General features: G+C 43.8%; 1 protein-coding gene across 2 annotated transcripts in view; it reads left to right on the plus strand.

Annotated features, from left to right (window-relative positions):
* PCSK2 (proprotein convertase subtilisin/kexin type 2) overlaps window positions 1-9,240 on the plus strand; it is a 244,114-nt gene extending 234,874 nt beyond the window's left edge. Inside the window, exon 12 of one of the 2 annotated variants that reach the window (XM_032248043.1) lies at window positions 6,242-9,240. In XM_032248043.1, coding sequence (XP_032103934.1) covers window positions 6,242-6,728 — 487 coding nt within the window. In that variant the 3' untranslated portion in view covers window positions 6,729-9,240. The remainder of the gene's footprint in view (window positions 1-6,241) is intronic. The other variant, XM_032248044.1, reaches the window with a different exon arrangement.
* Window positions 9,241-12,121: the final 2,881 nt, after the last annotated feature.

Here is a 12,121-nt window from a genome sequence, read left to right on the forward strand (position 1 = left end):
GTGGCTGTCATTGTTACTGTTTTGATTATTCTATCAAAACAATCACAGCTTCATAACTTTTTTTTTTTTTTTTGAGACGGAGTCTCGCTCTGTCACCCAGGCTGGAGTGCAGTGGCACGATCTTGGCTCACTGCAACCTCTGCCTCCTAGGTTCAAGTGATTCTCCTGCCTCAGCCTCCCTGGTAACTCAGATTACAGGCATGCACCACCATGCCTGGCTAATTTTTGTATTTTTAGTAGAGTCGGGGTTTCGCCATGTTGGCCATGCTGGTGTCGAACTCCTGAACTCAGGTGATCTGCCCACCTCAGCCTCCCAAAGTATTAAGATTACAAGCATGAGCCGCCACACCAAGCCACAGCATCAAAACTTTATCATACAGTTGAAGATTCATAACACAGGAAGCATTCCCCAGGGCCTCCTGGGAAATAACACCTATTTCTCAACACAAGGCAGCTTAACCACTTACTTGCAACAATTTGCAATAAAATAAAGATGCAAGCCACTCCCACACCCCCAAGTTTGTCTTTTATAGGACTTGAACACTAGGCTTTTGCATATCATCTCTAATAGGTCAAAGAAGCACTTTTCTTTTTTTGAGACTGAGTCTCGCTCTGTCGCCCAGGCCGGAGTGCGGTGGCATGATCTTGGCTCACTGCAACCTCCGCCTCCTGGGTTCAAGTGATTCTCCTGCCTCAGCATCCTGAGTAGTTGGGATTATAGGCATGCGCCACCACACCCGGCTAATTTTTATATTTTTAGTAGAGATGGGGTTTCAACATGTTGGTCAGGCTGGTCTTGAACTCCTGACCTTGTGATCCACACTTCTTGGCCTCCCAAAGTGCTGGGATTACAGGCGTGAACCACTGTGCCCTGCCTAAGAAGAACTCTTAAACCTCCAGAAAGCATGCTTCATTTTCTGCAGCAAATGAGCTCCAGATCACGGCCTGGGAACGAACACCCTGTGACTATTTTAAATATTTCTGCAGAGCCTCTTTTTGTTCCACCACCAACCTCCTCCAATTTAACCTTCTTCTAAACCGACAGTTCCTGAGCATGTAGCTCCTTTTTGCTTTAAAATAAGAATGCCTTATTCCTTTTCTTCTCATAAATGCAATACATGGTCACTGTAGGAAAATCCAAAAAGACAAGTGAGCAAAAAAATAGAGAAATAAGAAACATCCGGAAAATACTGTTCCTACGCTCTCCCAATGCCATGATGCCAGCCAAAAACCTTACCTGTGAGGAGAAAATGCTGTTCTTTCTCTACCAAGTTCGCTGCCTCTGGAATTCACAGCATGCTTTTCATTTAATTTCATAGTAACAACATTCCCAGAAGAATCCAGCCACCTGTCTCCTCTCTCAGGGGACCCAGCTCCTGTGCAGAAAGCAGTTCTCATGGCAGGGCAGGATCAGGAAGTTTTCCTAGCTGGCAGTTTCTCCATGGTGCTGAAAAAGCCAGACTCCCCAGGGGTAGCCAGCCTGGCCTCTGACCCCCAGGCACACCCCAGCGTCCATGGCTTCTAGGAAAATATGCGATTCTTAACACAAGTTTGTGTGCTTGTCCTTACTCCCACCTGTCTTTCAGCTTTCCAAGGTGCATGGAATATTTCTTTCAGCCGCCCTCCATCTCTCCCTCGCACCCTCTCTCACAGATGCACAGCACTCATTCTCAAGACCTTTAGCCTGGGCAGTCGGTGGCCTGTGTTCTGGTTTCCCCTTGTCAGCCTCACCGTCCTTTCCCTTCCCTCGGTCTTAGTCTCTAAGGCCTTCCCCATGACCATGGGGCTCCAGGGAGAAACAGATACGACAGCTGCCATGGAAGATTCACACAGACAGGAACACACTAGCTCTTGTTTTTCTGCCAGTGAAGCTCCTTCTTGGGACTTGAATCGCAGGCTCCTCTGCCATGCCCTTAATGTCAAAGCAGTCTCCAGCCTAGATCTATCTTTATAAAAACTTCTTAAGGGTTTTTAAAGAAAGCAAAAGAAGTGAGAGTAACTCAGCCCACAAGTTAGAATGAGGCCTGTATTCTATATCACCAATGATGGCATGAATGTAGTCAACAGGCCCCAGACACTGTGCAGAGGTATAGGGTTGTCCATTTCCAGTTACTCTTCTCTAGACAGATAATGCCTGTTTTAGGCTGGGTTGCCTGGAAGCAAAGCCTGAGACTGGGTTTCAGTATATGTGCTTTATTAATGGAGGGCTTTTCAGGGAGAACTGTAAGGGAGTGAGGGATTTGTGAGGGGAAGAAGCATCCCAGAAAGGATGTGGAACCAGGTATGTGCTTGTGGCCTCATCCAACCGGGGGCCTTGGAACGTCAACACCACCACACAGTTGTCCCGCTTGGGGGCAGGACCATTGGTTTTATGTGTTCCTTTTTCAGCCAGGTTTCCATAGACCCTGAGGGCGATTCTTCAGAGACACAGGCAGCAGACCACAGTTAGCAGCCAGTGCTCACAGCAGCACCCTGGGGTGGTGCACAGCCCAGGGAAGGGGACCTGAACTGTCACCGTCTACTGAAACACCCTTAGCCATTGTGTGCCTGAAGGTCATCTCAGGTTTGGTCAAATCCACATTTCTCTCCTTTCATTACACGAGATCATCCCAGCACTAGAACAACTCTTGTCATGTAATGAAAGACCTTATAGTTAATTCACAGAGACTTCATGTGTGGTGGGCTGTGGTCTGATTTCTAACAAAAGTGGCTGTTTCATCTCTGATTCTTAGCCAATTGAAGAAATGACTTCTGTTTTCTCCAAGGGCAGCAATGCCATTTTTCTACTAGAGTTTCTACACATTGACTTGTAAAGTGTCTGTCACTATGACTCCAGTCCACAAGGGTCCTGGGTGCAAATTGGGACAGAAAGCACATTTTCTTAGAATTCAGCTGGTGGTTTGAATCCTTAAGATAATAGTGACTACTGCATTTGACAAACAATTAGTAACATTTCATAATATCTAGAATGGTTGCTACTCAGAGTTACAGTCTTTGGTTGTTGGCTTGTGAAAAGTTACAAGAAGTCCTAGGCTACAGGATAGAAAAGGGGGCTCAAATTCAACACAGAACTCGGAGCTGGGGTCTCTCTTCCTCTTATCATTCTCTGTTGCCTGCAACTGTGCATCTCAGAGACTCCCAAAGCCCCTCTGGCTCAACTCTGGAAGGAAAGCTCGATTCTAGCCTGCCTGCTTGTGCATAGAAACCGTGTGGTAGAATGTGATGTTTCCCTCCTACCTTGAGGTTCTGAATAAATATTTCCAAGACCTCCAGAGAGGTAGCCAGAAAATCTGCAGAACAAAGCTACGGTTTCCCCAGCTGCTTTGCCTAGAGCCTGTGAGCCAGGCAACAACTGAATGCCCTTGTAACAGAAGCCCAAGAGACTCTCCGCCTGTTGCTGTTCTTATCAAATTCAAATTCAACATACATAAACAATTTAGGCCTGCACTGTCCAATACAGAAGCCACCATTCACATGTGGTTATATAATAACATATTAGATTAATTAAAACTGAATAAAATAAATTAAAAATTCGTTTCTTCACTCACATGATCTATATTTCAGTTGCTCATTAGCCTCATGGCTACCATGCTAGAGATTATATATATATAGAACATTTCCATCATCATAGAGCATCCTGTTGGCCAGTGGTGGCCTAGACATTTGTAAATATACTATGTATAGGAGTATGCATGGATGTACACATACAGACACATTTTATATATGTGTGTGTACATATATAATGTATATGTATGATCATTTATCTTGCCAGCAACTGTTCAGGGTAGGAATTAATAGCTCAGATCATGCAAATACCTGCCCACAAGTGGACTCTCAGTCTGAGATGCTGCACTACCCTACACAGCTGTCCACCGGTGAACAAACAATCTTTGTCATTTATCACCTTACCTGTTCTGTGTCTGACCTTGTTCTGAATAAATAGCACCTTCTTTGATAAATCCAGGTTACACCCCCTCATTACCCCAACCTCCAAAGTTGGCTTAATGCTTGCTTGCCACAAAAGTGGATGGTTTCCCCAGGTCCTGGGAACAGAAAGACCACCCCCATCATCACTGGATCCCCATAACTGGTGGAGACTCGATGCACCATTCAGCATCAGCATCCGGAGCTGGGAGAGGGGACCACAGCAGCACTCCATGAAACCGTTTAAGTGTATATTTGTAAAGTTCCTCTGGAGAGTATTGATGAACTGCACTGTATGTTTCAGCAAGCGCTCCCAGGTTCATCGCCTTGGTTCTTAGGGCGATGCAGAACCAAGGCTGGACTTTGAGTTGGGTGTGCAGCCAGTGTCTTTTTGTAGATGTGCTCTACAAGATGTGTGTTTAAAAATATCCACTATCTTATGCTCCAAAATAAAAGCCATGCTGAGGAAGAATATTTGCAGAGGCAATGGGCTAGGGAAGAGGGACCAGTACCACGTACCAAGCACCGTGCCTGGTGCTTTGAACATGGTCTTATTTAACCACACAAGAACCACCCACAATGACAGTGAAACTTTGAGTACTTAAATAACCTGCCCAAGCTCTCATGAGCAGTAAACATAGAAGCAGAATTCTAATCCAAATGGGTTTATTTTCAAAGTCTGCAGTCTTTCTATTACACCATGTAATCCTCAAATGCAATTTCCTTTTTTCCTTCTTTCTAGTGCAAGAACGTTGAGCCTCTCACTCTCCATGGAGGGCATCTCCAGAAAGGAGAATGGTTGTAAAGACAGCCTAGAGAGTACTTAGGCTGAACCCCACTCCAACTCTGTGGCCAAAGAGACCCCCAGGGTCTCCTGACCATTCATTGAACCGTCTTTCACTGGAATTAATTTACCCATTTTCAGCTTTTCTTAATGGTAGTAATTGCAGTCACATTAGCAATAGCTTATATTTATCAAGGTACTTACTTAGCACTTTGAAAGAAATGCATCATGAGTTTCTGCCTCAGTATGGGTTGTCCCAAAAGTCCAACCTGTGACAAGACGGGTGCTGACCGTTTTTTGTTTTTGTTTGCGTTTTTTGAGATGGAGTCTTGCACTGTGGCCAGGCTGGAGTGCAGTGGATCTCAGCTCACTGCAACCTCTGCCTCTCAGGTTCAAGTGATTCTCTTGCCTCAGCCTCCAAGTAGCTAGGATTACAGGTGCACATCACCACACCCAACTAATTTTTATGTTTTTAGTAGAGATAGGATTTCACCATGTTGGCCAGAATGGTCTCGATTTCTTGACCTTGTCATCCTTCCCCCTCGGCCTCCCAAAGTGCTGAGATTACAGGCGTGAGCCACCGCGCCCGGCCAGGTTCTGTCAGTGTTTTGAGAAATGATCCCAGGTAACACACATGAGGAAGTAGGGATGTAAAATAAGGGAAGAGGAGAAAAGCCAATAAAGGATGCATTAATGAGCGAGTTGCCACTGTGGGCAGCTGAGCTCAGTCCCACTAGGGACACTGAGTTGTCACGCTGAGTAATAGAGAAGCCGATGTGAAAACCTGTCAATCGCTGGGAGAGAGTTTCCCCTCAGAGGTTAAATCCCTGACACTTTTGGGCTGCCCTGCACACAGGCTGCACAGGTTTCTGTGGAGATGGTAGGATGCCCAGGGGGAACACGGGACGATTCTCATTCCTGAAGTGGGAAGCAGTGGGGGTGCAAGGGAGCTTCAGCTGCAGGTGAACTCAGAGGGGACTTAGGAGACTCTGGAAAGGCATCACAGCATCTGCTACATTCTCCTTCCACACAGAAGTATCCAAGCATAAGTAACTTGCTCACAGCTGGGCACAGTGGCTCACACCTGTAATTCTAGCACTTTGGGAGGCCAAGACAGGCAGATCACTTAAGGTCAGGAGTTCAAGACCAGCCTGGCCAACATGGTGAAACCCCATCTCTACTAAAAATACAGAAAATTAGCTAGGGTTGGTGGCACATGCCTGTAACTCTGGCTACTGGGGAGGCTGAGGAAGGAGAATCACTTGAACCCAAGAGGTGGAGATTGCAGTGAGCTGAGATCACACCACTGCACTCCAGCCTGGGCAACAGAGTGAGACCCTGTCTCTAAAGAAAAAAAAAAAAAAGATATAAGTAACTTACTCAGGCTGGCACAGCCAGCGTGGGAATTAAACCCAGGTCTGTCTGATCAAGCCCAAAGCCCTTGCTCTTTCTGCTACCTGAAGCTGCCCTCAAAATCCCTTGTAAGGAGCACCCACCATTGCTTATCCTGTCTCCTCTCCACTCTGCCCTCAGGAAAATACCATCCACTGGCAAATTGGTGCTGACACTCACAACCGACGCCTGCGAGGGGAAGGAAAATTTCGTCCGCTACCTGGAGCACGTCCAGGCTGTCATCACGGTCAACGCAACCAGGAGAGGAGACCTGAACATCAATATGACCTCCCCGATGGGCACCAAGTCCATTTTGCTGAGCCGGCGTCCGAGGGATGACGACTCCAAGGTGGGCTTTGACAAGTGGCCTTTCATGACCACCCACACGTGGGGGGAAGACGCCCGAGGCACCTGGACCCTGGAGCTGGGGTTTGTCGGCAGCGCCCCCCAGAAGGGGGTGCTGAAGGAGTGGACCCTGATGCTGCACGGCACTCAGAGCGCCCCGTACATCGACCAGGTGGTGCGGGATTACCAGTCCAAGCTGGCCATGTCCAAGAAAGAGGAGCTGGAGGAAGAGCTGGACGAAGCCGTGGAGAGAAGCCTGAAAAGCATTCTTGGCAAGAACTAGCACTGCTCATCCACCTCCCCGGCGTCCTCCCTCCCTGCCTCCGCCTCTGTCCTCGCTCCACGTTTCAGGCAGGCACCTAGCAATTCCATCTCCCATACAGGCGATTCCATCTTCTTAGTCTGAAGCTTTGCTCACTGTCAATGATTATTTTCATTACAATGGAAACAATCTTTTTTACTCTATGCCCCAAATATAGTCTTCCCAACAACATCCATGTCCTATGTGTGACTCTAAATTCTTTATTTCTGTCATTCAAATGGGTGATATTCTACAGACAAAACTGGGACAGCTTTCCCCTCAACTTTTTTAATTTCTGAAAAGAGAAAAGAACACATTTTAAAAGCCACATACAGTGACTCCAAGAACGATTGTCCGTGGCCTCAAATGAGGAGCTGTTACATAACAAGAAAATCAAAGCTGAGGACAGGGGGTGAGCTCCACAGCTCTGAAAGCACAGGAAATACTGTGTTGTCAATCCTTTGGGGAGCAATGTTTTGTATTCAATGAGATTTGCCAGGGACGTAGGTTAAGTTGGTATGATTCAAAAGATGCTATTCATAGACAGCCCTAGTCACTGCATAGGGAAGGAGATCCAGGAAGCATAAGTGCTGGACATTTTACCACCAATGCCAAGATAATTCATTCTACTCAGCCAGCATGGTGAATATAAAACTTACAGAGCGTGGCTGTGCTCTCACCAGCTGCTACTTTATGTTAAAATCCACCAGAGCAGCCCCAATTTTTCTGTTTGTATAGCATTCATCCCGGCCCCAATTTTCTGGGGCTCCTCACATAGCTATCCAAAAGAGAAAAAAATTGAAGACAAGCCTGGCAACACATCTGGTGAAGAGTAGTTTACTAGCTTTTCAAACAAGAATGTCCCTTTTCCTAAGTCACTTTGTGGTTTCTTAATCTGATCTAAGTGAGAAGACAGAGGAGCGTTTTTTTTATATAGCTTTACACACATAGATGTGGGCTTTGATTTCCAAATCATATAATGGGAGAGAAATCTCGTACTCCCCCACATTTGGATGTCATTGACATGTTGGGAAAATGGCCTCTGTTCTGGGAAAGTCATGGGAGGTTGAAGGGGTGCGCTTGAAGCTGCGAGCACCATCTTCACATGGTTCTCCAGTTGTATGGAGCCTCTTCTGCCAAGAGAGGACCATGCAACTCATCCCAGAGGAACCTGAGGCCTGAAGGAGGCCAGAGAAGACCTCCGTTAGGAAAGCACACTGTTACCTTCTCGGCAACTAAGCAATCCATGAGACCATTTAACATGCAACCCAAAGGTTATGGTCCATCCCAAAAGTCACTATTTCATTCCCAACTAGACATTACCCAAGTGACCTGTTGTCACTTTGTTTACCTACTCAGAGATTGGTTTCTCATCCCCAACCCCAAGGCATACCCATTCTCAAGAAATGCTGTGTCTTCAGCCTCTCCAGGCACCATCTCCCTTCCCTTGGGAGCACAGAGGTTAGCCTGGAGCACCTTTCCTTCAGGCCAGCAACACAGAGCACTAGGTTCAATTCCCTGAAGGCGGCCACTTTAAGAGAGAAATCTGAAAACCCCGTTTGCTTTCTTTTCTCCCATACTGGCATGGATTTCTGTCTTCTCTAACACCTTGTGACCTTCTCTATCTCATGCTTTAAAGTGTAATAATATGATTTTTTAAAAGAAATTTATTACTTGTTGCAAAGGTCTTTTTAAACCAGTTTAGATTTCAAGAAACAAAATAAATGGAAATCATTGAAAATTCATTTCACATTAATGGTCTGAAAATAAACCAAAGGACATTATGTGTGCATGTGTGTATAAGTGCACACAGAAATATATATACATATGTAGACTATATACATGTGTGTATATATGTGTATATATACATACAATTGTATAAATGTATATACACATATACCAATAATGTGTGTATGTGTATTTATTGAAGAAACATACCATATTCATCTCTAAAAGAATATTTAGAGAATATCAAGATGATTCTGGCTAAAGAAAAAGGCCAGTGAAAATTCAGGTGAAAATGTTCATCAATTCCCATTACATCACTTCTGTAATTTTGCAGCTCTCTGTATAAACATTAAATGTCTTATATAGCAGCAAAAATATAAAATAGTTGTCCATATTTTCACAGGTGTGGCATAATTTATAAAATTAGAAAGCAGCTTATCAGCTTCTTAAGAGAAATGGCAAGTTTTGATATGAGTATACAATATATAAAAATATATATAGTGCTATATATAAATATTTGGTCTCTATTTCATTTTTTGCATCAGTATTAACACTAAAATATATCTTGCTGGTGATGTTTTTATGATATCCCTGATCCTAATGCAAGAGACAGTTATTTATAGTCATTTATTTTAAAAAATGAAAATAAGTGAATAATGATTAATTGAGTTAACATTGTTGCTCCCTGTGACAAAATTTTATAAGCAAATTTCAAAAGAATGTTGTAAATTAGGAGGCTCAACAATAAAACGCGACCTTCCAGAAATTATGTGAGATGTGCTATATCATACATGAAAATACTTTCATCCTTTCTAGGGACAGCTAATTTAAAAATTGCCAAAGAGAGATCTAAAGAGCCTGCTTTAATAAGAATGCATAAAAGACTTATAATTAGCATATAAATCATACACAAATTATGATCTACAGCAGTATTTTTCAAACTCTAGTTACAGCCATTAGTGGATTTTCAAATCAATTTAGGAAGTCAGTTTTTAATAAAATAGCTTAGAATACAGTAGGAGAGAAGAAAATCATAGGATAGGATAGGATAGATCATGCATATTAAGGATAAGTATTGTTTCCTGAAATATTTGTTTCAGATGTGTGTGTGTACACATAATGTGTGTCTGAGTGTGTGTACTGGCTCACAATGTAAAATACATTTTTCATTGTGGGTGATGGTCAAATATCTTTTAAAAACACTATTCTAAGACATATTAATCGGGCTAGACTAAGTTACACTATAATAACAGCCTCAAAACCTGTATTAGTGGTTTAATACAACAAAGGTTTATTTATCATCCAGACAAGTTCCAGTGAAGGTTCAGGGACTCCCAAGGTCACACACCTCCATGCAGTGACTCAGGATCCAGGCTGCTTCAGCCTTATGGTTTGTAATCATAATACAAGACTGCTATAATCGCCATGCAGAAGAGAACCCAAAAAGGACATTCATCCACTCCTATATTGAGCCTGAAGGAGACACATGCACCACTGGCCAGTCCTGGTCAATAGCCACGGCGAAATTCAAACCAACTGGGAAATGTGTGACAACTAACGGAATATTAGAGTCTCTACCATAGAGAGTGCTTGACATTCCCTTAAAACATACTCTTAAGCACCGATTTAACATGGCAATCACTCTTCATGGATAGTACCATGAACATTATTACAAACTGGCTGTATCTTACCCCATGAGACCACAGACTATTCTAGAAGAAGATCATCATAATTATTCATTAAATATTTATATACTATATTTACCAAATTTCATTATAAAAACAATTTATAATTGTGTCCTCTGATATAACACTTAAACTCAATTATTAAAATCGTATTAGCTGGGCATGGTGGCATGTGCCTGTAGTACCAGCTACTTGGGAGGCTGAGGTGCGAAGCTAGCTTGAGCTCGGGAGGTGGAAACTGCAGTGAGCCATAGTCATACCACTGCACTCCAACCTAGGTGACAGAGTAAGACGCTGTCCCAAAAATAAATAAATAAATAAATAGAGTCTATTACTAAAAGCAGACAATGGGGGATATAAGGCCGAAGGTTTGATCTAGTGATCCTGAAGCACTCCTTTTCAATACTTCTGCTAAAGATTGATTTCCAAAAGATTATGTTTAAAAAATTGTTTTAAAAAATTCTTGGCCGGGCGCAGTGGCTCATGCCTGTAATCCCAGCACTTTGGGAGGCCAAGGCGGGCGACTCATAAGGTCAGGAGATTGAGACCATCCTGGCCAACATGGTGAAACCCTTTCTCTACTAAAAATGCAAAAATTAGCTGGGCGTAGTGGTGGATGCCTGTAATCCCAGCTATTCAGGAGACCAAGGCAGGAGAATCGCTTGAACCCGGGAGGCGGAGGTTTCGGTGAGCTGAGATTGCGCCACTGCACTCCAGCCTGGTGATAGAGCGAGACTCACTCTAAAAAAAAAAAAAAAAAAATTCTTATGGCGTTACTACCCTATGTCTTCATTATTATCACTATAAGTTAACGCGTGGCTTTCATGTGATCAGTGCATTTGTTTGGAGTGATAATATAAAAACCACGCAGTGCAAGACCTTCAGGACACATAAGTCCTTCCGGACACATACAGTTGAGAGAGAAAGAAGTGTTGAATTAGGGGAAATGGTGATCTCATAGCTAAAGTATTAGATGCAAAAAGTTTAATTTGGTAGGCATTTTTAAAAAGCAAAATGGGAAGATGAAGGATAGTGGTGGTGGGAGAGAGATAGGGGTCCTTAAAATTCTAACAGTGTGAAATGCCAGAGACACAGTGTCTCCTAGGCTACTAGGTGGTTCAGTTGTGGCCAGCCAGGGTGGTTCTTTGTCTCCAAAGAAGGAATGAGTCAACAGATAAAGTACAAGGACGGAGAGCATTCAGCACATGGGAGCTTATAATAAGAGCCAGGCCGACCAAAGCTGGAAGAGTGTCTGGCAGCTTTCACGGCAGGGAACCATGAAGGCTGACATAAGGGAGAATTCTAGTCCCTGAAGAGCTGAAGTCTATCAAGGGATAGAGGCCAATGCATTGGGAGAGCCACCCTCAGAGGGAGTGCATTAAAACACCGCCACCTGCCAGTGGTCCCATTGCAAGCTCACCCACAGCCTCCTCCTGCCTTATTCAGCTTCCGGAGAAAATATTAACACCAGCATAAATGATACAAGCAGCTAGATCTACAGAAAGCAACAACTTCTCTTTGCATTGTAAATTAATCAGCTAGTACTTGAGTTTTTCCATTAGTCTCTTGTGCATTTAGTTGAACTCTTTCCTTGGCTTCAGAAAACCCTGATCGAATTTGGTTTTGGATTTATAAGGGACCTGGAATCAAAGCCTGAGAACCTGGGGTAAAAATTCTCCAAGCCAACATGCTGGCTTCATTTTTCTCTTAGAACTGAGAAGTGAGTCATGTTTGTGAACCTGGGAATGGGATGATCTCAGGTGAGGAATGCAGTTGGCCTAAAACGCTAAAGATTCTGTTGTTACATTTTTAATGCTCAGCCATGAATGGCTTGGGTTGGGATGTGGTGGGAACGCAACTAGAAATCTCAGCTCACAGAGTTTCAGATGCCAGAAGAGCCAAATAAGGCTGGTAATTCCTTATGCCTAATGTCAGCTGTTACTGATTTCCACCCAGGAGGCT

The sequence above is a fragment of the Sapajus apella genome, unplaced genomic scaffold (assembly GCF_009761245.1).
Source record: "Sapajus apella isolate SASKATOON/1434 unplaced genomic scaffold, GSC_monkey_1.0 scaffold65, whole genome shotgun sequence".
Taxonomy (NCBI): domain Eukaryota; kingdom Metazoa; phylum Chordata; class Mammalia; order Primates; family Cebidae; genus Sapajus; species Sapajus apella.